At 54.3% G+C, this 23,864-nt stretch overlaps 9 protein-coding genes across 9 annotated transcripts; 5 read left to right on the top strand and 4 right to left on the bottom strand.

Annotated features, from left to right (window-relative positions):
• Window positions 1–91: 91 nt before the first annotated feature.
• Window positions 92–3,434, bottom strand: GGS23DRAFT_604569 (antiviral helicase; the record flags this gene model as incomplete). The annotated part of the gene is made up of 2 exons (XM_051519618.1): window positions 92–272; window positions 328–3,434. 2 exons carry the CDS (start codon window positions 3,432–3,434, stop codon window positions 92–94), a joined length of 3,288 nt encoding a protein of 1,095 aa, XP_051373037.1.
• Window positions 3,435–5,489: 2,055 nt separating this feature from the next.
• GGS23DRAFT_494488 (uncharacterized protein) lies at window positions 5,490–7,897 on the bottom strand. The gene has a single exon (XM_051514421.1). It carries the CDS (start codon window positions 7,551–7,553, stop codon window positions 5,754–5,756), a length of 1,800 nt encoding a protein of 599 aa, XP_051373038.1. The 5' UTR covers window positions 7,554–7,897; the 3' UTR covers window positions 5,490–5,753.
• Window positions 7,898–8,029: 132 nt separating this feature from the next.
• On the top strand, window positions 8,030–9,152 carry GGS23DRAFT_494524 (mitochondrial ribosomal protein). The gene is made up of 2 exons (XM_051514422.1): window positions 8,030–8,605; window positions 8,685–9,152. Exons 1-2 carry the CDS (start codon window positions 8,223–8,225, stop codon window positions 9,058–9,060), a joined length of 759 nt encoding a protein of 252 aa, XP_051373039.1. The 5' UTR covers window positions 8,030–8,222; the 3' UTR covers window positions 9,061–9,152.
• A 121-nt stretch (window positions 9,153–9,273) lies between these two features.
• GGS23DRAFT_595963 (uncharacterized protein) lies at window positions 9,274–9,549 on the bottom strand (the record flags this gene model as incomplete). Its single annotated transcript, XM_051518404.1, has 2 exons — window positions 9,274–9,333; window positions 9,388–9,549. The coding sequence occupies 2 exons, from the start codon at window positions 9,547–9,549 to the stop codon at window positions 9,274–9,276; spliced, it is 222 nt and encodes a 73-aa protein (XP_051373040.1).
• Window positions 9,550–9,919: 370 nt separating this feature from the next.
• GGS23DRAFT_494526 (NUDIX hydrolase domain-like protein) lies at window positions 9,920–11,425 on the top strand. Its single transcript, XM_051514423.1, has 2 exons — window positions 9,920–10,152; window positions 10,229–11,425. The coding sequence occupies exons 1-2, from the start codon at window positions 10,097–10,099 to the stop codon at window positions 11,118–11,120; spliced, it is 948 nt and encodes a 315-aa protein (XP_051373041.1). The 5' UTR covers window positions 9,920–10,096; the 3' UTR covers window positions 11,121–11,425.
• Window positions 11,425–13,240, bottom strand: GGS23DRAFT_494541 (glycosyltransferase family 1 protein). The gene is made up of 2 exons (XM_051514424.1): window positions 12,626–13,240; window positions 11,425–12,410 (listed from the first exon to the last, which is right to left on the bottom strand). The coding sequence occupies exons 1-2, from the start codon at window positions 13,028–13,030 to the stop codon at window positions 11,730–11,732; spliced, it is 1,086 nt and encodes a 361-aa protein (XP_051373042.1). The 5' UTR covers window positions 13,031–13,240; the 3' UTR covers window positions 11,425–11,729.
• Window positions 13,241–14,460: 1,220 nt separating this feature from the next.
• On the top strand, window positions 14,461–16,791 carry GGS23DRAFT_595966 (Ima1 N-terminal domain-containing protein; the record flags this gene model as incomplete). Its single annotated transcript, XM_051518405.1, has 3 exons — window positions 14,461–14,586; window positions 14,664–15,509; window positions 15,559–16,791. The coding sequence occupies 3 exons, from the start codon at window positions 14,461–14,463 to the stop codon at window positions 16,789–16,791; spliced, it is 2,205 nt and encodes a 734-aa protein (XP_051373043.1).
• Window positions 16,792–18,443: 1,652 nt separating this feature from the next.
• On the top strand, window positions 18,444–20,091 carry GGS23DRAFT_494705 (inositolphosphorylceramide-B C-26 hydroxylase). Its single transcript, XM_051514425.1, has 2 exons — window positions 18,444–19,335; window positions 19,412–20,091. Exons 1-2 carry the CDS (start codon window positions 18,539–18,541, stop codon window positions 19,800–19,802), a joined length of 1,188 nt encoding a protein of 395 aa, XP_051373044.1. The 5' UTR covers window positions 18,444–18,538; the 3' UTR covers window positions 19,803–20,091.
• A 629-nt stretch (window positions 20,092–20,720) lies between these two features.
• Window positions 20,721–22,613, top strand: GGS23DRAFT_604574 (splicing factor, CC1-like protein; the record flags this gene model as incomplete). The annotated part of the gene is made up of 4 exons (XM_051519619.1): window positions 20,721–21,355; window positions 21,417–21,725; window positions 21,793–22,260; window positions 22,355–22,613. The coding sequence occupies 4 exons, from the start codon at window positions 20,721–20,723 to the stop codon at window positions 22,611–22,613; spliced, it is 1,671 nt and encodes a 556-aa protein (XP_051373045.1).
• Window positions 22,614–23,864: the final 1,251 nt, after the last annotated feature.

Below are 23,864 nucleotides of genomic sequence, written 5' to 3' on the forward strand. Positions count from 1 at the left end.
GTCTTCCCCCACGTGTACGCGCCACCAAGAGGCGCTGGTGTGTAGATATCAGAAATGCTTGGGGGGGGGGGGGGGGGGGGGGGAAGCAGCATCACAAGTAGAGGGACTGGGCAGCCACGATATCCCGACGGATCTTGGCTAAACTCTCCTCGAACTTGTCTGTCAGCTCCTCGCTACCCATGACTTTCCCTGCCTGTCCCATTTGGCGAAGTAGCTCTTCGAGCCGGCGAAATAGACGGATCAACGAGCCCTCGTATGCGTCGGTCATTTTGCTAAGGCCACGGTTAAGATAAGAGAACAGCGAAAACACGACGGGACCGCACTTACCAGACTTCAGCAAACGGCTTCCCATTCGCCCATGCGTAGACAGTCTCCATCAATTGCCACTTCAGGCTCTGGACGTACTCGTCCTCGTTCACCTCTAATTTGCTCTCCTGGCTTACCTTTGCAACGATCCGAGCCTGGGCCTGGACTTGCGAAAACGGCTTCATCAGCTCGTCAGGTAGGGCTTGCGCATCCACCTTTTCTTCAAAGATGAACACGCTGAGGACCGCAGCGCACAGCTCTGGAGATAGTTCGTTGAAGAATCGGTTGAAGAGCAACTCCGATAGTAGCAACTCGTGGCCCTCCGTCGAAGAGATTTCGCAAGCCACGCGGGCTTTCATCTGGACGACGTCGGTTTCGTCGATGAAGCCGAGACGGCGGAGCACTCGTTTCCTCGACTTGAGCTCGTCTAGCTGCGCGATAGAATGGGCCTTAGCTATCTTCCGCTTGAGGGCCTTAATCTCTTCGTTGCGAGCAATCTTGCTCGAATACTGCTCCCACAGGTCCGGCAGCATAGGCGAGCCGTGGAGCGGGTTGGCTAGCAGCCGCGACTCGAGAACTTCGATCTTGCGGAGGAGTTTCTTGAAAGAGTCGTCTGTAATGTTCATGTTTTCGATGGGGTCTAGGATAGGTAGCCCATCGGGGAAACGACGTTCGACCTCCTTGAGTGACTTGAGAAGTTGCTTGCGAACCGACTCCACGTCTTCTCGAGACTTCACGTCCTTAGGCATAAATACTCGAATCTGACTGAGAGCTTTGATGCAGGTAAGCATACAGGGTACGGCCTCGAAGATGCTGTCTTTGTTGGGGTCGCTCGCCCGCGCTCCGGCCGGCATCTCGGTCGAGGGGTTCGCAGGTCCAAAGGGATCGCAGTTCGGGTCGAGACGAAGGAAGACGTCGATGAAATACGACTCTTGAGGCTCGTACTCCTTCTCGCCGAACTTGGGGTCTTTGCGCTTTGTGAAGTTGGCGATGACGCCCCAACCAAAGTCCTTATTCGTCTTGGGGTGGGCAATCTGCACTAGTCTCCCAGGTTGTAGATAATCGATGCAGTGCTTCGGGTGCTGGATCACGGTAAGCATGTCTTTGGTGTATTGCGAAATCTGCTGTCGTAGACCGTGGTAATCTTTGATGGTGGCCTCATCCGGGATCACCATCTCGTCCCGTGCTTTTTGCAACTTCATCAGCTCGTGCTCTAGGCCGGCAACACTTGCTGTGTTCTGAAACTGGAAGAAGCAGCTCTCCAGCATGAATTCGGGAGATATGGTCTCGATCCGCAGCAGGTTCAGAACCATATTATAGCCTAGGTAGAAGGCGGAATTCAGGCGATCCTGCTGGCCAACGACGATATTTTTCGCCGTCTCGGGATCCATCTGATCGTCAATCATCATGATGACGATACCGCGCTCGTCAAGACCTCTACGGCCGGCACGCCCAGACATCTGAATGTACTCGGACGGAGTAAGCGGTCGAACGCTGGTGCCATCCCATTTGGTGACTTTGGTAAAAACAACCGTCTTTGCGGGCATATTCAGGCCGATAGAAAAGGTCTCGGTCGCGAAGAGGACTTTTATTAGGCCTTCCTGGAATAAAATCTCGATAGTTTCCTTGAGGATGGGTAGGAGGCCAGAATGGTGAACCCCAATCCCCTTCTCGAGGAGCGGAAGGATGTTTTGGATCTGGGGAAGCTCCCGGTCCTCTTCGGAAAGGGACTCGATGGCGCTCGTGAATACCTTCCGTACCATAGCCTTCTCGCCATCATCGTTGAAGGCAAATTTAGATGTTGTCAAGGCCATTACTTCGCACTCCCTCTTGCTGAAGTTGAAGACGATGACGGGGTTAAAGTTCTTGTTCATAATCATCCTGACGATCTTCTGGATGTCGCCCTGGCTGTCACTGTTGTTTCCCTTGAACGTCTTCTTATTTTTCCCCCTCCCCTTCGTCTTGGCGTCTATGTCGGCAGCCTCGGCAGCCTTGCGCTCCTCGACCAGTTGCATGGTCTTGTTGAAATTGTGCTCTCGGAAAACCCCCTTCTCGTCCACCACCAGGAATATGCCCGATCCGCCGGCCGGGAAGAAGTAATTCTGCAAAGGCGTCGGTCTGAAGTCGGTGTAAACGACGTGGCAAGCCTGTCGGTGGATTTTCGCGATCCATTCGGCGAACTGAAAGGCGTTCGGAATGGTAGCAGACAAGAAGACATATCGGACCTTGTCTGGCAGGAGAATGATGGTCTCTTCCCAGACAACGCCGCGAGACTTGTCACGCATGTAGTGGATCTCGTCAAAGACGACCCAGGCCACCTCCCGCATGATCTCAGACCCTCTGTACAGCATCGACCGCAAGATTTCCGTCGTCATCACAAGACAACTAGCGGTGGGGTTGATGGTGACATCTCCGGTCATGAGGCCAACATCCCCGAAAGCCTCGTTGAATTCTCGATATTTCTGGTTGCTTAATGCCTTGATCGGGCTAGTGTAGATGACTCGCTGGTTCTGCTTGAGACAGTGCGCGATGGCATATTCGGCTACTACGGTCTTCCCGGCACTGGTGTGGGCGGACACCAGGACGCTCTCATCCCGCTCGATGGAGGAGATCGAGAGGCGCTGGAAAGGGTCGAGGGTGAATGGCCAGGTTCTGGCTGGATTTTCGGGCGGCTTGTGTTCAGAAAGCGGTACGTACTCGTAATCGAGATCGGGGGGGAGGGCGACTTGGTGCTGGATATTGTGCGACAGAACTAGAGACGTCTCATCCTTAGTCGAGGCAAATCCAGCCGCGGCGGCGATTTCTCTGGATTCTGCCGTCTCGAAAGTGTCCGTCAGCACTGGCTCGGCCAGATCTTCCTTGCGCCGCCGCTTGCTATCTCCTTGGTTCTCGGAAGCTGCCTCCTCGGCATCGTCGTCATCCGGTGACGTGGGCGCGAGGTCGGCCATGTCAACCTCGGGCGCCGAGGGAGCAGATGCAGCCGCGACGGAACCGGCCTTCATGCCGCCATCAGCCTTTCGCTTCTTGCTCTTCTTCTTGGGCTTGCTTGGTTTGGGTATCGTCGAGGGTTTCGGGCCCTCGGGGGGCTTGTTGGAGGGCTCATTGTCAAAATCTTCGAACAGGTCCATTGTGGGTGTGGTGCTGACGGGTGGCGAGTCGCGCAGTTCACGGCGGGAAGGATTGGGTGCAACAGAACGAACGTGATTTTTGCTGATTGAGCCGGGCCCAATCTAGTGGCGCTGCCGGGGGATTCTACTCATGAAGAGAGCCGGGGTATCAAACACAGGTAAGGGAATGCTCGGACGGTCTAGAGATACCAGCAAATATAGCAGCTGTGTGTGAGGACCGGGACGTGACCGCAGTAGGTTTTTCGTAGGTAAGAGAAAAATAATAATAATAAACCGGCCAGCCGCAGAAAAAATTCAGTAGCTGGCTGGATTTGGGTTGCTTTAGGTATGCGGGGCCCAATTGAAGCTGCGAGATGCAGGTACATTTAGGTACCTCTGTACCTGTAAGTGGCCTTGTGTTCCTTTGCAAGTGTGAGGGAGGTAGGGAAACAACGACCAGGCGGAACCTCGAGACTGACACAGCATCGGCCCTCGACCTATTACGTACCTGTGGGGACGTAGCACAATACAACTTAGCTGGAAGCATCGGCAGGCAGGAGGTACAAGCTAGTGATGTCATATACCTAAACAGGTGCGTATCTTTTCATGTTATTACCTAACCTAGATACCTCTTAGAGAAGTACCTACCTATATATGAACCAGCGTGTTTCTACATGTGCTGTCTGTATATCTGGGTACCCTAGGTAAGGTAAGTGGCCGCCTGGTATAGGTACCCAAGGTAGCAGCATGTCAATGTCATGTAGCAGGGAGCAACAGGTACGTCCGTTCACTCTCACAGTAATGTACCTAGGGTATTGCACCCCTCAGCCCTCTGCTCAGTTCCAGGCCAGCCCACACATGTATAGGTATACACATATAATATAGATATGCATACTAGCATGCATATATGTGAATATGTAGGTATGTGTGCGTTATGTGTGTGATCCTAAGATACCGACAGGCAGGTTGCTGCGTGGGGTGAGTGCATCCGATTGCATGTGTAGGCACAGTTCGGCATAGGCACTAGGAGGTACCTAACCTACCTGATAGATATGTTACCTTAGGTACCTCCAACAAACATCCTAAGGACGTAGGTACCTGAACTGATACCTGGAGTTATGTACCTAAGGTAGATACCTCCAATGATACCTACACTGGGGGGCACGCAGCGTTACTCCCTCTCAGTGGTCCCCTCTCTGCCGGATAACCGAGAAATACCCGACAGGCTAGTATCTCTTAGGTAAGCCTGATCGAACGATATCAACTCAAGGCTGACTTTTATTCCTGCCTCAAAGCTGAGTGCCTGAAGCTTAACTCGACGAAGCACAATACCAACCGTAGCCCCCGTAACCTCTCCACTCCTCAAATCGAAACCATCGCCATCAAAATTGCAGCTTCCAAGGTAACAATGTTCCCAAGATGCGTCCTCACCACGAGAGGGAGAGTTTCCAGAGGCTAATTGACGATTTCCCCCCCTCTCTTCCTACTCTGCAGATGCTCGCCCAACCCGCCGTCCGCGCTGCTGCCCCGCGCATCACCTCCCTCATCAACCGCCGGGCCTTCCACGTCACCCGCGCTCGCCTCTCCTCGCCGTACCACTACCCCGAGGGGCCGTACTCCAACCTCCCCTTCAACACCAAGACGCGCTTCTTCGCCGTCCGGTACTGGTCCTACTGCCTCGTCGGCTTCTTCGCCCCCTTCGGCATCTGCGGTGCGTCATTTCCTCTTCCACTTGCTTTCCCTTCCGCCGTCTCTAAATGCCGGCCCTCGGCGGATGGGGTGTGCGTGCTAACGTGTGTGTCATCTACGTAGTTTGGCAAACCAACAAGCCCAGGTCGTAAATAAGAAGGGCCTTTAGCGTCGGCTTGTCTCCGGGGCTGCGAGGAAGGGATCGGGAAAGCCTCCGTTCGAAGTACCTACCTACCGTTCTTCTCTCCGGCTACACGGGGCCAGTAACGGGGCGCGGCGGCGCAAGCTGTACATATAAGTGGCAATAGACTACGAAGCTGTCGCCGAAATACGGTCCCCTTTGTCTTGATTGCTCCCCTCAGCCACCGCTAAGAGTGATTGATGGTCGACTTGCTTTGGAACTGGCTATGCAGTCTTCCAAGCGGCTCTGAGGACGACGAGAGATCACCATCTACTACTCTATAGAGGTTATCCCTAGGATAACTTGGACTACCATCCTCACGTTGTAAGACTCTGGGACCGTGTTCTCGTGATTGATTGCTTGTTTTAGTGGAGTATTTCTGCGGACCATTAGTGAAGCGAAATTAGTTCGCATAGGGTAGGCATCTACGGAAGGCTGGTATCATGTGTTTATAACCACGATGCCTACTCCTAACGTCCAGCCCCATACCCCCTTAGTATGTCTATAGATTGTATATCGAAGCGCCTGCTACGCAGTATTTTACGCAAACAATGCATCGCAAACCGCGAGCCCTCTGGTTCCAGGTCCCATCTAGACCTCATATCCTCGTACACGTCCAGCATCTCATCCCGAGACGAGTATCTGGAAAACGCCTTTAGGACGGCCGCCACCATCCATGTACTGATTTCTAGTCCGTCTGCTTTGCTGTCGAGAGAGTCTATATATGCTTTCCACACGCTCCGGAGCTTTTGCGCAGACCAGTCCGATCCCAACCCCCCAAACTTGCCGAATGATTTGAAAAGGGCGAGGAAGATAGAGCCATGTAGCTGGATTCTGAACCACTTCATCTCATCGAGCAACTTCACGACGGTCGAGAGGTCGCCCAGCTTAATCCCGTAGTAATTGATGAGAATGCGGTATGTCTGTATGTCCGGAGAGATCGAGGTGGCCTGGTGGAAGTTCGCATGCAAGTCGGGGTGTCTCCTCGAAAGTTTTGCGAACATCATGAGCACCTTAGTAATGGCCTTCTGCGTGGTGTAATCGCGAGCTGGTATCCACTTGGACCTTCGGTCCGACTTTTTCATCTTGTTATAGACCCTCTCGGCAGACTCCCGCTCCCCGGACCTTAGGAACGCCGAGATGACGCAGTTCAGTACAGTCGTGTCGATGAATTCACCCGACTCAATCATTTTCTTGTAGGCGGCCCTCACCCCACTAGTCTCCAGCTTGAGACCGAAGTAGTGGATCAAGCTGACGTGGTGATAACGATTAAAACTATAGCCGCGGTTGAGCATCTCATCGTACAGCATCTCGGCGACCAGAAACTTGCCCGCTTTCGAGGCGACGTCGAAGAGGATGTTAAACGTCACTTCGGAAGCCCGGACGCCGGAGACATTTTCCATTTCGCGCCAGAGCTCGAGCGCCGCCTCGACTTCGGCCACCGCTGACCTGCCGACGTACCGACTAGCAAACGATATAGCAGTGTTCCATTCCGGCCTAGTCAAGGCGAAGCCGCTATTCCTGACATCCGTCACTACAGCAAAATACCGCAGCATAGCTCGGGTGTTCTTTTTTTCTGTTATCGCAAGCGCTGCGAGCAGTTGGTGCCTCAGGCTGGCTGTGATGAGCGATACACGGGGCGCCGGAAGTTCCTGGTATATCTCGAATATCTCGTCTAGATTCGATGTCCCGGGCCTCCTAAGTTTGTAACGCACTGCTTCTTGGAGTCTCAAAATCGTATCCTCCTCTTCGGGGCTTTTCCACTGGAGCGGGTCGACAGAATCGAGGTTGACATCTTCAATCCTATCCGAGACTCTAAGCACCGGCCCATCCGCGGGGGCATATCTTCGTAGGTAGGGGTCCCTTAGGAACTCTAGATGCTCCTCCACAGTCGTGTCGTCGTACTGGTCGACGATATCAAGAAGCTCAGACCTCGATCTAGCCTCTTGCGTAAGCGTGCGGTTCCAGCCGTGACCGGTATGCGGGTTTGGCACGGAGCAGTTGAGGCGTCGTGACCGTGTGTCTGGTCTTGCTATTGCAAAGCTGATATGTCTTGTAGAGGTGAGGGTAGACGAGATCCCATGCTTCCTCCTAGAGTCAGCTGTACGGCACCGGCCGACGACAGCGAAAAAAGCTCTCCAAGCGACGTTCCCAGAGCCATGGGAAACCCTAACGCCGGATAGCTGGGACACCGAACTCAGGCCTGGCGGGGGAGTTCCGAGCAGAATCGCGCCGTGTATCGACCCGTCAATTCGACTAAGAATTCTCATGAGCTACCCTACATGTTGAACCCTCCACCACAGCTTCTGTACGAGGACGCGGAATTTCCAGTAATGTCCCAGGATGGGGGTTGAAATGTACGAAGCAGCATAGGTTGGCGAATGGCAAATGGGGGACGGGGGAGGGCCCGGGTGTTGAATCGGATCCATTCACTCTTATAGGAGACAGAAAGAGAAAAAAAAAAAAGCTCTTTACCTTATCTCAACCTCAAGTCAAGGAAGGTCAACGGATATCAGAAGGTACCTCAGGATACAAGTGCTCTCCTTTACTTACGTCCTATTTCCCATATCTGTAGCGGGAGGTACCTGGTACAGAATATCCTAGTCGGTATCCAGTGTACCTACGATGTACTGCGAGAATGCAGGTCAGGTACCTAATACGTCACCTGGAGCTTGCCAGAAGGTAGGTAGATGGTTAGGTAATAGGAAGTCGGCATTGGAACAATCAATTAGCCTAGTCCATCTGGATCCGCATTCGCCCGGCCGAGTAGTGTGGGCCAAGCACCGGGCCGTCAGCTTTTCTATAGAAATTCCAAATAGAATCGCCATTCCTCCAATCTCATCGCGCCGGGTTGCTCGCGGATCTCCTACACCACCTCCATTGCTTAGGTCTAGCTTCGGGCGCAAGACGTCGGAGCGCGCCCTCCCCCGCATTCCAACATGGGCGGTCAGAGACAGTTCCGACCGAGAAGGATTTATGAGACGGCGACGGCATTGATAGACCACCGAGTCTGGCCGAAGGTCATGGTCCAAAAACCGGTATGGTACGATGTGGTGAGGACGATACCACCATCCGAGACCCTGATCCGGCCGCTCCCACCCCAGCACAAGGCACCGAACCCGAGAATACGGAAACCGAGCCGGCTCTTCCAACCGCAGGCGTTGGTGTACGAAGAGGACGAGCTACGGAGGACCTTCTACAAAGATCACCCGTGGGAGCTAGCACGGCCGAGGATGATAATCGAGATGGACGGGAAGGACGCGCAAAGATACGACTGGTCGAAAGGGTTAATACAGCCAGGCATGCCGTTGTGCGGCGAATCGTAAGCACACCCGGCGCGGCGCACCTGCCCGTGCGCGACCCCCTCCCCGTTGGGATTCGAACTAATCTTCCCCTCGCAGCGTCGTCCAACGTCAACTGTGGATGATACACAACGTCGAGGGCATGACGACCGAGAAGGCCTACGACAAAGTACGCCGAGAATTTTACTCGTTACGGCAGCGGGAGGAAGTCGAGCGGAGGATAGCCAAAGAAGAGGCCCAGATGGTGGGTGCGTACTTTGGCAAGTCCTTTCTGCAAGTCGGTATGGAACTCGAGGACCAACAGTACGAGAAATGGAAGAAATGGGCTGGCAAGCAAATCGAGGCGGTTCGTGCCGAACAGAGTGCGGCTTACACCCACTACGGGGAGGAACCTGCTAGCGAGGAGGATGCCGACATGGATGATGTGCCGCTGGAGGAACCAGTTGCACTGCCTGTCGGCGAGCAGAAACAATAGACGGGTGGTTTATCGCGCCCGGTGTACTCAGCGCGACACAATTGTACAAAATATCAAATACAGAGGTATGCCGACCGCTAGGCTCTTCCTGGCCGAGCCCGCATCTCTGGAAATCGGCGAGCAATGCCGTAGCCTTGACATCCCATGCGCCGATCTCGCATTTACCCCCACGAATGCCCTCCCCCTATCCCGTCGACGGATTGACCCCGCGAATTACGACTCCTCGGCTATCGAGCCTCCCAGCTCCTCTACTCGTCTGAGGTAGGTGTAACGCTATGAGAATTCCGTTAATTATCGGCCGTCGGGTCTGCTGACGCGGGCACGTACAATACTCCTCAATTTTGCCTTGTCGGCCTCGTTCGTGGTTCTGTGGATCAGCTGTAGCAGGAGGACGCATGCTTCGAGGTAGTACTTCCGGGCGAAATCGTGTGATTGGGTATTGTCGAGCTGGACCGCGGTATTTGCCTTGGCTAGCGCCGTAGCTAGCATCGCCTTGGACGACGGCATCTCGAGTTTGGATGAGGGATTGCTGGATGTGGTTATGAAACGTAGGGAATGGAATGGGTTGCGACACGAAGGAGGGTTTGAGGTGCGGGAAGGGCAGTATAGGCCTTGATATACCAGCGTGTGTGGATAATAGCATTGATCGCTTAGAGAGCTCCAATGCATTTATGTGGAACATCGTCGCATCGTCGCATTGTGGTATTATTATGGTATTACTTACACTGTACAACACGACGTTACCTCCATCTCCATCCACCCTTCCACTTTCAGTTTAAGTAGATATATGCGCGACGATCATGCAGCAACCTAGGTCACTGACATCATGTTCCGGTATGCGCATAACCCCTCTCGACCTCATAAATCCCAATCCCCTCCAAGCGAAGCACGTAATCGAGTTGTCGTATAGAGCTATCTCGACTTCGCGTCTGCCTGTTGCTCCCCAGTATTAAGGTAGATGAAGTATCCCGTCGACACCGTCGAGCTGGCGGAACCTCAACTCTCCAGCACCATTTCCCCTCCCAACCGATGAAAAATGGCGGGTAATCCTAACGGGAGGACGTACCTCTCGCTCATCCAATCCTCCGATAAGTGAGTGTCTGAGCGGCGGAGGGGCTACGCTATTATTTAACTGTAAAATCAATGGCCCTGTCTAACGAGATTCAAGCTTTCCATACGATGTTACATCAGGGGCATACTACCAATTATTTCTGCCCCATGACGAGCAGCCGCACGGATATCTGCTCCCGGAGACAGTCCGGAAGATGCCGTGGACTTCTCATTTCCGCGTCGACCACAGCGCGCCGAGGAGCGTCACCGTGCTGGACGCTTCGTTGGGGGAAGACACGCCCGGCGCCGTGAACACGGCCTTCTCGGAGCTGGTCGACATCTGCATCGAAAGGGACTTGTTCCACATCATAGACGGGAAGCACAGCGAGCCGGTGTACATCGTAAGCGCAAAATACCCGGTGCGGGTCGAGCGCTTCGCGTCCGCGCTGTTCGGCGTCACCCTCCGGGGGGCGTACATCATGGTGTACACCAGAGCGAGCGATGGCGCCCTGAAGCTCTGGATCCCCCGCCGCGCGGCCCACCTGTACACCAGCCCCGGGCTGCTCGACGCGGCGGTAGCGGGCGGGATCAAGGCCGGGACCACCCCCCTCGAGACCGCGGTACAGGAGGCGTTCGAGGAAGCGTCGCTGCCTGAAGACTTAGTCCGAGAGCGCGTGCGCTCGGCGGGCGCGCTGACATACATTAGCACGACCACGGACCCCTTCCCGGGGGAGAAGGGCCTCGTCATCCCCAACATCATCTACGTCTACGACCTCGAGCTGCCCGGAAACGTCGTGCCGAAGCCAAACGACGACGAGGTCCAAGAGTTTTACTTGATGGCGGTGCCCGACGTGCAGAGGGCCCTCCTGGACGGAGAGTTCAAGCCCGACTCGGCGGTCATGATCATCGACTTCCTCATTAGACACGGCATCCTGACCGCGGACAACGAGGAGGATCTCGTCGAGATCACTACGCGTTTACATCGCAGACTGCCTTTCAGGACGCGATGAAAGACATCGCACCTCTTATCTTTAGACGCGGTAGATATTAGAGGAATAGGCTGCCGTTGTAGGATAGGCGAGACCATTTCCCCATTTAGAGACGACACCTCCCACCAACAGTTTGTATGATATATCCTGGATGGAGGCAAGGGGCGGGGGGGCTTATGAAAGGCCACTCCATTCGTCACGAAGCATTAGAAGTCACGCCTAGGATGTTATTCAATCATGTCAAGCAATTTCCATCGTGCGGAGATCCGGGTTCTCTGTAGGAAAGCAGCTACACTGCGCTAGAGTGATTCGCCCGTAATCCCTGCGCACCGGCAGGCATACTTTAACTCTTGAAAAGCCGTATTGAATCCTGTCTTCCATGGTGCGAGATGTAAATGTAGTGATGTTGACGCGCAATTGCTTCCACCGGCATATCTGAGTGTTGCGGAATCATGAAAAGGGGGGTGATAAGACGACGACGTCAGAATTGCCCGTCCCTAGTGCTTCCGTCAGAATGGGATGAAGTGCGATTCTTACGTGGCCTCAGCAGTGGTTCCAGTCAGCGATGCCTTGCGAACTTGCTAATCAGGTAGCAACATCGTGGCATACCTCTCGAGGGCCTATGTGAACTTATGTAGGTTTCGGCATGCAGGCAATCCGGCCGGCGAAAGTAACCTTGTAGAGCTCCGCCAACCGGCGGTGCTGGACGATGAAGAGGTCGGCGAGTCCGAGGTAGTAGATCAGCTTTCCCGAGAGGCTGAGAGAGGAGACACGGGCCCAGCTTTCCACGAAGAGCGTCTGCATGGTCCCCTCGGGCACGAATGCGAATACCTTCAGCAGATGGGCGGCCAGGAAGACGAGGAAACCGGTGCCCGGGCCGTCGCTGATGATCACGCGGGGGAACCGGAACGCTGCTGCGTCGCGGCAAGCAGGCGGGCCGACCAGGAGGCTGCCGAGGTGCAGGAAGCTGGCTAGCGCGGTGAACGGGGTGGTCAGCCAGCTCTGCTGGACAGCGCGGCCGCGGTGGAAGCACACGATGTCGAATGTTCCGACGTCCTCGAAGCGCCGGCCGAGCCGGTTCTCGCACTCCATGACCCGGTTGAAGCTCATGTGGTCCTCGAAGCCGACAGCCCATCGACGGTGGGAATTGGCAGTGGGGCGGATGCTGCGCTCGACCATCCGGATCATCTCACCGGTATGGCCGCCGGAACCGCAGACGATGAAGGTGTAGTGGGGGGTTTGGGCGGCCATTCCCCCAGTCTGGAGACGCTTGGACGCGGTGCGGCTAGACACGAGAATGAGGTGGCTTAACTTCCGGGGGGTGTCAGCAAATGTGTTCCCTGAAGTGCCTACATGGAGGAGAGGAGAAGGAGGAGAGGAGAAGGAGGAGAGGAGAAGGAGGAGAGGAGAAGGAGGAGAGGAGAAGGAGGAGAGGGAGGAGGTGGGGAGGGAGGAGGTGGGGAGGTAGGGCAGAGGGAAGGGCGGGTTATTAAAAGAGTACCTAAGAAACCACCCCGAAGACTTACCAGACCAAATGTCACCAGTGTTAAAACTATGGAGGCTGAGTACGGCCAGCGTGCCAGAAGAAACACAAAGCAGAGGGCAACGATGACGAAGCTGTTGACGACGCTACGGTTGATCAGCAAGATGGTATTAATGATCTGGCCGACAGGATTAGAGATGATCTTGGTGATGATTCTGTCTCTGGAGCTGTCCATGTTGACGAGACACTGCTGATGAGTTGGGTTTAGTGACCGGTAGGGGGTGGGTTGCGTAGACGCAGATGGCTCCGAGGTGGTTGTTGGTTGAGGAGCAGCCGCTCTGGGAGAGACCAAATGCTGGATGTTTCCAGGAAGTGTCGTCCTTGTAGGGCGGCCAGGGAGGCTATGATCAGAGGGCCCCTGCCCTCTTGAGCCGGGCAGCTTAGCCATGCTCTACTTTTATGGATCCTACGACGGAGTGGACGGCCTTGACAGCTCTGCCAGCGTTGCTGGTTTAGTGCTGGTAGATGCCGGCACAGTGAGTTCTCATCCAACCTCAAGACCAGAGACGGTCTGAGTGAGCTTTGCTGAGTCCTGGAGCCCAATTGTACCGAGGGGTACAATTGGCAAAGCTACAGCAGCTCGTATGTTCAACAGTCCTGATACATAGCTTGTTAGCACGTGATGCTGGAAAATGACTTTATGTAATAACAAGTGAAATACGGATGCGAAACGCAAATAGTGAAGATAAGAAGCTGCAGTAGCATACCAAGTCTCTACTTAGCTGTGTTAAAGATCCCCAGAGGGCGGTTAGTGACCCATCCAACCCAAGACTCTCTCAAAGGACACAGGGGATGCTATATCAAGGAAATAATGTGCATATGTTAGAGGATTTAAGATACCTAGCAGCTTGGGGCAGGTTACTTCAGAACAACCTTGTCTTGACATTGAAGAATCCCTTTGCTAGGACCGGGGGAGGGGAGGGGTAGAGGGGGGTCGGACGGATAGATGGGATCTAATCTACCGGCGGGTATATTGCAGCGCGTAGCAGCAGTGACGGGGTGATTCCTACTAGTGCCAAGTGCGAATGCCTGAGTGCTCCAGAGCTCGGTAGGTAGTGCCATGGCTACCTGTCAAAGGAAATATGTAACTGACCTTCTAGCTACCTACTAGAGACATCTCGTCGCCTCTAGAGATTGCAGATTATCTTGAAAAGGTGGTGGCTCTGACTGGCAGAGTTTCAGATCCGTGTCCTTCGAAGATTCCGAGCCCAGGATGTTTTGCAAGGAGGAGGAGACGCGGATGTTGACTGTGGTACCTTGCATTAGCGGCGAAACTGGACACAGATCTATTCTGGCGTCGCCCTAGAATCAACAACGTCATTCATACCTTTATGCATTTACGCGACTTGGACTTGGCCTCTTTGGGGCAACCTTGTTATCCCATTAATGCATTTATGGCATCTTATTACAGTAGATATGCACATATGCATATATTGTATATATTTAAGTACCACGATAACCAATCTGTCCCATTATCAGACACGTGCATAATGCCTTATCGCGTCAATCAAGGAGGTTTTTGCTTTCTTTTTTTTTTTTAGCACTGCATAGGACGCGCTCAGGCCAGTGCGGTCCTAGATTCGAGGGACAACTATATGTATGTATCCAAACTGCTACTACCTTCCTACGTATTTACGCGCTTACATACCCCATACCTCCCACAGATTGTCTTCTTCCTGCTTATCCGACCTTACTTACCTCTCTCTCCTACTTTTCAACACTTGGGGACGAACAGAGCCTGCTATTCTTACTCCTTTGCCTTTTCCTTCCTCAATCTCTCGTACCCGAAATCCTGCTGGAGAGGTTGAGGCTACAGACATGGCGACCTTACGGTCGAGAAGGTACTTGAGTTGCTTCTACTGTGGGAGGAGGTCTAAATTGCGGTTTGAAGGCCAGGGGTCGTTCGACTGTTCCCACTGCGATGCGACGAACTGGCTGGATAAGGTAAGCGCTATCATCTATATATGCTACCATTGAGGGCTCGTGGTAGTGCTGGCCGGCAGAGCTGATCTAGTCTGCAGAATGGAGACATCACAGACCCCCCAGCTACGACGACCTTGCCCGCCGAGCGTCCCCCAGTCCAGTATGCCATCGCCCGGCAATCTACCCGCTCTCCGTCGCCACTGTTGTCCCCGGACCGAGCCGACTCTGTATTCTGCGACACGTGTTTAAGGAACCAACATATGCTCACGAATTCGCTGGCGCAATTCGAGTGGCCGGACGACCAAAATAGTAACGAATATGTCGCCCGGGAGCGGAGGTATTGGGCACTTCGCAGAGACCTCGAGAAGAGATACCCCCAAATGTGTGCAGATTGCGAGCCCAAGGTAGAGAAGAGACTGCACGAGGCTAGCTATACGGCGCAGACCGACCACCTACGTCGAATGATGGACCGTACGCGAACGCAACGGCGTGAGGTGAAGAGAAGAGGGTTTTTGGATGTTGTTGATGCTGCGGGGAGGTGGAGCTGGTTGATCGGTTTCGCGCTCCAGTTCTTGTGGCACATAGCCGTCCTTTACGTCCTGGTCACGAGACAGTACGCCATACCCGGAACTAAGTCCTTGTCGACTCTGGCTACGAGGGCTGCGCAGAAGCTCGGCTACGGGGGACTGCCGGACACGGATCGGCTCATGCAGTGGGCGATCAATTTAAGCATATGTGCGTTCCCATGGAACCCGCGGTTCAAGCAGACGATTCGCGGGTTCACAGCACATCTGCTTGGATTCCGGCACTGGTATACATATCAGCTGCTGATACTCATGATACGATGTGTCAGCCTCACCATGGCACAGTATAGCTCCTCGAAAGGATTGCCCACCGCGACACAGTTAGGCGCACAATCCGCTATCCTGCTTCTAACGCTTTATGTAAGTCTCGACGACACCCGCGGGTGACATCGACTAAGACATATTCTAGGTGTATCACACGTCAAGAAAATCCATTCGCACAGACATGACACCTCTGTTCCCCAAAATTTCGCGGGCTACCAGCTCTCAGGGATCTGCAAGCAGGTTAGAACCACGCCGCGATCCCAACGACCTCGGGAATATTCTAGACGAGATCTCCCAATCGCCTGTAGAAGCGCACGCTAGGCCTATCCACCACTCGCCTCAGGGGTCGAGCGGTCGTCGCGCCGCTGTCACGGCCGATGGAGCCTCTAGTAGCTTCAGTGGCAGATCGCGGGAGAATCCCGGTGCTAGACTTACCTTCGGCGCCCTGAACTTGGCTGATTCAGCCGGTCTGGAGAAGCCCGAGTCTCAACAGCTCCAGGCCCAGCCTCGAGCCGTTCACTACGAGGAGGAAATGGATTGGACGCCGTCTGCTTCGCAATACCGAGCCTTCAGCTCCTATAACCCATATAAGATCAAAAACACCAACCCGCGCTTCAACGACACGCCGATTGAGCCCAAGCCTGGTCCGATTTGGTATAAGGTCCCGCCAGCGCCGACAACACCCGCACAGAGGTTGCGTAACCCCCCAATGCGTCCGATCATCAGAGAAAGCCCGAAGGAGACGAAGGAGAACTTCTTTAAAAGCACCAGTCGCGGCCCTGTGGATTTAGCCTCGTCAAGCCGGGGGAGCTTGTCGGACATCACGTTTGCCGAACCCACCTTCTTCGCACCGCAGGTTGAGGACGACCCCAGGGACAACCTCTCGAATATGTTTGCGAACTCGTTTAGCATTAGCCCTAGCCCCGACGACGAAGCATTTCGGAGACCGAGGTCGGCGGCGCAAAACACCCGCTCTCGAGAAAGCAACGGCGACGTAGAAGGGGGGTCACAGAATCATCGCGTAACACGCATAGTTGAGCTGTCTGTGCTCGCCGGGGCGTCCTACGCCTGGCTTCTGGGTTTGGGCACAGACGAACAGTATGGGCTCAGCCTTACTCTGGCTTCCGTCATCGCCTGTCTCATCACCTCTATCCGGCTCGCAGCCGATCTTCAGGCTGAAGCGCAACTGCAAGGAGGAAGCCGGCCGTCATCATTTGCCATGTCACGGGTGAATCTGGCGCTGGCGCAAGTGATGACCACCCTCGTCCTCACATGGGCTATCTGGTCAGGGGGGCAAGCAAGTAACTTCTGGTGCATGTACGGCAACGCCCACTTTGCTCTAGCGATCTTTCAGCACGCTTGGCACTCGTTTGCGTAGGCGAGACAGCATAGGCAGGCTTCAGACACTAGCCAAACGGAGAGAAACAGAGAGAAATGCTGAAAGGGTCCATAAGTCGAGTTTTCTTGCCGGACGCATGATCCACATCAGGACCACGGTCTCATCACGGCTGAGAACTGGGTTTGGGCATAGGATATCGAGCCAGATGCGTACTTGGCTGTACGAATACTGTATACTATTTTACGTCGGGAGGGGGTTAGGAGGTCGTCATTAGCAGCGTTGCATGTCGCATCAGCTAGGAGTTTTCAGGTTCCGTGGAATGGGGTAGCATGACGAGGTTAGTCGGTAGCCAGGTGGGAGAAGGGGCGGATATGAGTTTCCATGAATGAGGATACCCGGGTTATTGTTCCACCCAAATCTAGGAAGACTAAGAGAGGGGGGGGGGGGGGGAGAGTGTGTGTGTGTTGTCTGCATACGGATCCAAGGATGCTAGAGGTAGGTATGCCGTAGGGATATTCATACCGAGCCTACCTCTCTCTACTTCGTACATGCCTTCTACTCGCCCCTTTAGTGACCAGGGCTCTGCCATGGGGAACTGGAGACAAGTTGCCTCCGTAGGGTAAACATCAGCGCGACGCTACCTAAGTGTAAGTAGTACAGGGGCATGCACATTAGTTACTCCCTAGAAGGGGGTTTAGTTAAGCACGCATCTCGACGGAAGTGTGTGTTGTAACTTGTGAGCCGGAGCCCGTAACGGGACGGGCTGGACACTCCAAGCCCCTGCCTCTCGATTCCCAAGCGAGTGATGAAATGATGTATGCCGGAGCCTAGGGCCCAGTCAGTCTGACTACCTTAGTCTACTTTGGTATACCAGGTAGGAGGGAGATGCAGAGAATTTCGGGGTTTGATGACGCATTTAATTGGCCGCGAGAGGGACAAAAGGGGCCGTGGTGCTATGAAATCACACGGCGTTTACAAAACACACGATGGGAAGCTGGAGGAGAGAACGTGTAAGCACTCGCGGATTGACCGGGTCCGGATCGCAGGGCATCATACGATAGCGATACTGGACAACGCCACTGTCAGGCTGTCGGCGCCTTTCCTGCTGCGTCGATCGCGTCCACCAGAACGCGTTGTGTCTTGATTGCGGAACGGCCTGGTACCTGTTGACGGTTACTATAGGTAGGTTAGGTACCTAACCTAACCTAACCTAGAGGTACCTACAAGTAGGGCGCATGAAGTTCTTTTACAGAGGTTCGTTACCTACCTGTACCTACCTACCTACCTAACCTCCTAAGGTAGGTGACCTCTAGGTAGATAATAGGTACCTCTTAAGGTCTAGGTACCTAAGGTGAGCAGCGGTGGCGATAACTTGCGCCTGTTCATTTCCCGGGGCCGACAACTGATTGGACCCCTTTAGAGAGAGAGAAGGAGGGAGGGAGGGGGAAATGAATGAAAGAAAAAAAAAACACGCCCACCTTGTTGCTTCCAAGTGCCTATGTAACTGTTCCTGCGTTGACGTGCATCAGGCCAATAAATAATAAATCCGCAACTCCTTCGCCCTCCGTCGGTTTATCTTCTTTTCTCTCCGGATAACTTCTTAGTTCCCCTCTGTCTCTCCTTTTCTTTTTTTCCCCCTCGACGGATTTATTCTCGGAATCGTCGCTCCCCCCCTTCCGTCTTCCGTTGGATCCGTCTTTTGACCCTCCCTCTTGCCTCTCGTCTCGTCCCAAATAGGTAAATACGGGAAGCATAGCCGACGCTCCTTGCTGAACTTGACGCCACAATGCCTGGACGGACGCTACCGACCCTGACCTCGGCCGAGGTCGAATCGCACAACAGCGCGAAGTCCTGTTATATTGCCATCGGCGCCAGCGTTTACGATGTGACCGACTTCGTCGAATCTCATCCCGGCGGTCCCGACCTGATCCTCGATTATGCCGGCAAGGACGTAGCTGCCATTCTCCAAGACGAGGATTCCCACGCTCACTCTGCGTCGGCGTATGAGATTTTGGAAGACTACCAGATCGCCTTTCTAGGGACAGACAGTGGCGGGAATGCAGGGAAGAAAGCCAGCACAAATGGGAATGCAAATGGGAATGCAAACGGAAACGCAAATGGAAATACAAATGGAAACGCAAATGGGAATACAAATGGGAACGGAAATGGCGCGCCCTTCGTCCACCCACGAACCGGCATGTCCTGCGAGGAGGACCTGAGCAAGGATACCGACCCCAATGCAGACTTCAAGCAGCACAAGTTCCTCGACTTGAACAAGCCGCTCTTGATGCAGGTATGGCTCGGCGGCTTCAGCAAGAGGTTCTATTTGGACCAGGTCCACCGACCGCGACACTACAGGGGAGGCGCCTCCGCTCCCTTGTTCGGGAACTTCCTCGAACCGCTCAGCCTGACGCCCTGGTGGATGGTCCCGATCATCTGGCTGCCCCCCACCCTGTACGGCACCTACTTGGCCTCCGAAGGGTTCGAAAGCAAGCTGGGACTGGCCGCCAGCTGGGTGTCTGGCCTGGCGATATGGACTCTTCTGGAGTATTTCCTGCACCGGTGCCTTTTCCATCTCGACGAGTATGCTTCCCCCCCCCCCCCCCCCCCTCCCAACACCGCCCGGCCGTCGATAAAGACGATGCTAACGCGGCTTTAGATACCTGCCGGACAACAGGGTAGGGATTACGTTGCACTTCTTGCTCCACGGCGTCCACCACTACCTGCCGATGGACAAATACCGCCTAGTGATGCCCCCGGCGCTCTTCGTGGTGCTTGCGACACCTTTCTGGAAACTGGCCCATTCCCTATTCTACTGGAACTGGCACCTGGCCACGGCCGTATACTGCGGCGGCATCTTCGGATACATCTGCTACGACCTGACGCACTACTTCCTGCACCACCAGAACCTCCCTCTCTGGTATAAGGACCTCAAGAAATATCACCTCGCTCACCACTTCCTCGACTACGAGCTAGGCTTCGGCGTGACTAGCCGCTTCTGGGATCGGATTTTCGGCACCGAGCTGCCTACTCTCGTCAAGACAGCTTAGGTTGGCTTAGCTTACCGCCGTACGTGCTTCAGCCCGGAGAGGGGCGGGGCTCAGTTCGGCCTGTTGAGACGGTGTAAATTTTGCGTCGTCTGGTAATGCGGCATGCGATGATTACAGGCCTAGGATGAGGAACCGCGATAGTGACGACAGCAAGGGTCGCCAATGGGCGTTTGGAGATCTATATATATATAATTAGGGTATGATGGAAACATTGACCGAGGCTTAAATTGCAACCCTGCTTTACTGCTAATTAATTAATGATGCATACCCTCTCATCGCTGCCGCCATCGCTCTGCTAGCCCTGCCTTTTGGGATTTTCTCTCTCTACATCGGTCTCGGTACGGGTGTGCCCGACCCAAGGACCCCCCTCTCCGTACTCAGAGGTAGAGGTCCTCGTGGGCCGAGATGGGGCGTGAGGCACGCCTCATCGATTCAAATGATCCACGTCAACAAGTTGAAGATGCGGTGGCCTGAGGTACCATTTGCCGTTGGTTTGCACGGATGTGTACTTCCGGTTCTGGCTCTACACGTAAAGCTGCCTGTGTGCATGGTTCGATGCTCCACAGGACCTATTGTGGTTATATGGCTTAGGTGCATATAATGCGATTGTACCCAAGTAAACTAGTTTTGTTGCGTAGATTTGCCGAGGAGCGGCCGAGCTAGTATTTTCTGGACGAAGTCCTACATTCTGCCGCCCCTCCCTCTTTCATTTCCCAACTTCTAACCATCCATCCTATCCTCTCCTAGTCGCGTGTGGCTTTTGTGAAAGACGACACATAATCTTCATCAAACCCGACCCATCTAGTTCCACCACCAGCAAAGGATAATTCTAGCGCTGCCCCCCCTCTCCCCCATTTAGAAATTAATATATTGCTCAGCTGGGCTCTCCCTCTAGATTTCGCCACAGCAGAGTCCAGAATGGCTACCCTCGATGTCGAGGCCTTGCTCGATGCTACTGCCAGCAGCAAGAACGAGGCCAAGGAGACTCGACCTAAGGAGCTCGATGACCGCGTGAAATCCGACCGAAGCGATCGCCGAGATCGGGAGCGTAGCCCCGGCCGGAAACGCGACCGCAGCGGCGATCGTGGACGACGTGATCGTGGCGATGACGGAGAAGCTACTCCGCGAAGTGACGCCGGTAGCCACAAGAGTAGGCGCAGAAGCCGGAGCCGTGATGATGATCGTCGCCACTCACGTCGTCATAGAGGAGGTGATGGGGACTACTATCGCAGTGGCGGCCGCGGCGGCCGCGATCGCTCTCGTTCGCGCTCCCCACGCCGGCACTACCGCCCGAGAGACGACCACCGCGACCGCGACCGCGATGATCGCGGTCACTACCGAAGTAGGGATGACGACCGGCATCGAGGCGGACGTACGCCGAAACGTGATGCTACACCTCAACTGACAGAAGACGAGCGAGATCGCCGTACCGTATTCGTCCAGCAGCTGGCTGCTCGCCTTCGTACCAAGGACTTGAAGGAGTTCTTTGAGAAGGTTGGCCCTGTTAACGAGGCCCAGATCGTCAAGGATCGTATCAGTGGGAGATCTAAAGGGTGCGTGTCCTACGCCGCGAATCCGTCGCTTGCTATCTCGGCCGCTAACCTTGGTCTGCAGAGTCGGTTACGTTGAATTTAAGAACGAGGAATCCGTCACTGCTGCTCTCCAGCTTACAGGTCAAAAGCTCCTAGGTATCCCGGTCATCGTGCAGCTTACCGAAGCCGAGAAGAACCGCCAGGTCCGAAACACCGAGGGCACTGGCTCCCATGCAAACTCCATCCCCTTCCACCGCCTATACGTCGGGAACATTCATTTCAGCATCACCGAGCAGGATCTCCAAAATGTGTTCGAGCCTTTTGGCGAACTCGAGTTTGTCCAGCTCCAGAAAGACGACAACGGTCGCAGCCGCGGTTATGGGTTTGTACAGTACGTTATCCCAATCTGAACCCCAGAATCCGGACGGTCACGTTGCTAACTTAGGACCTCTCGCAAGATTCCGTGAGGCTGACCAAGCTCGTGAAGCGCTCGAGAAGATGAACGGGTTCGACCTTGCCGGTCGTCCGATCCGGGTTGGTCTTGGTAACGATAAGTTTACCCCCGAGTCAACTGCCAATCTCCTACAGAGGTTCCAGGGCCAAAACCAACCATACCAGGGATCCGCGTTTTCCGGTGCTGGCGGACGAGGTCCCCAAGCGTCTGGGTTCGACCGGGCCGGCGGTCGTGACAATGATAAAGCAACCGGCGCCAGCGCTCTGGATGACACTGACGTCGCTGGCGTGAATTTTAACAACTATAGTCGCGACGCGTTAATGCGAAAGCTTGCCCGAACCGACGAGGCGCCCAACGGAAATCGCGACGAGAGGCAGGTCCTGAAGCCCAAGACTGAAACTAAGCCGCTCCCCGTCAACGTCAACATGGCTAGCCGCTGCGTCGTCCTGCACAACATGTTTGATCCAGCTGAGTACGTGGTCCCCCCCCCCCCCTCCCCAACCCCCGGTCCTGCCTTGACTCCGACGAGCGCGATGTAAGATGCTAACTTGGTATCCTCCTCACAGGGAAGAAGGTGAACAATGGGTTAAGGAATTGGAGGATGACGTTCGACAGGAAGCCGAAGAGAAATACGGCCACGTGGTCCATATTTCCCTCGACCCGAATTCGCAAGGCGATATCTACCTCAAATTTGACAAGGTCCAGGGAGGCGAGAACGCCATCAAGGGCCTGAACGGACGCTATTTCGGTGGACGCATGATCAGCGCTGCGCCTGTTGTGGATGCCGTCTACAGCAGTTTGTTCTCTCGCACCAAGGCTATCTGAGATGCTAATTGTTGGCCTGGCCTCTCCTGCTCTAGGAACCTTCGCTGTAGGTTCCAACCAGCTGCCTGCCGCTCTCAAAATCCCCCTTTTTAACCCTGGCCCAGTTACCGCCACGGAAGCAAAACATTCAGCTCTTTACTATGCGGGATGCCCAGCCGAACTCTTACACAGCCTCTCTCGCCTCTTCAAATTGGTAAACGACATGCAGCGGCACCCTTATTGGCATCACCCCTATCGTATCTAACAGCAAGCTTCTTCACGCTGATTCTGCAATAGCATATCCATCGGTTGCACAAGCCTCCGCGGACGTCGACAGCGTCCTGCTGACGGCTGTCTCAAGCCGAGTTCTATGCCCGAATTCTTAGTCGGATATAACGTTCGTTGGTCTGCTGACTGTAGGTCGATTAGGCAATTTAGACGTTTGGTAGTACTGAAGTATCTATTTCTAGACCTGTTATTCCATGTTGTATTGATGATGATGGGAGAGGATCGCGGCCGGGATCAATGTGACTTATGTCGAGTCTGACTCTTAACGTGATTTGGAGGCGCTTCTCAGGTTTGCCCGTCGTGATCGAATCCCATAGATCGTTGCCCTAGTTCAAGAACAGGCGGCACTAACAACTAAAAGCAGACACCCCCCCCATAACTACAGGCCGTGTTCGCTTAGACACGTACGTATATCTGACAGCAAACGCCCACCCCGATCCCCTCCCGTGGGATAAGCCTTCGTAATTGGGATATCCGTCCTGCTCCCCCAAACAGCTACCGTAGCAGGAATACAGCGGCACGCAACGCACGGGACTCAGCACCTAGTCCCAGCTACGCCGAGAGCACATCCAAGATGCGCTAAAAAAAAAGGGCATAGTATCGATCTGAAAGCACTGCCATCTGAACTACTAATCCTATCCTACCTAGGTTGTATAGGGCTTGATGCATTTGTCCCTTTCCCAGACCGGCCCCATGCGGTACTCGGCTCGACTCCTGAATCGACAATAATACACTTCTTGCCCTCTTAGCAGCCTACTAAGGCTCAGGCTGATACACGGAAGCTAAAGCCAAACCCCTCTTTATTTGTATATCCTAGGAGCTTTTGTCTTTAGCTTTCTGCCTGGAGCTAGGATATAGCATTCTATCTGTGGAGAGCAGCGTGCGGCCTCCCCATACAGAGCTCGCTGCTATTTCCTATTGCCTTATTGATCTGAAACAGAGTCCCGAGTGTGAAGGGAAGGATGTTACTCATAATATTCTAGC

This window comes from Durotheca rogersii (assembly GCF_024521655.1).
Source record: "Durotheca rogersii strain YMJ 92031201 chromosome Unknown GGS23scaffold_7, whole genome shotgun sequence".
In the NCBI taxonomy this organism is placed as follows: Eukaryota; Fungi; Ascomycota; class Sordariomycetes; order Xylariales; family Xylariaceae; genus Durotheca; species Durotheca rogersii.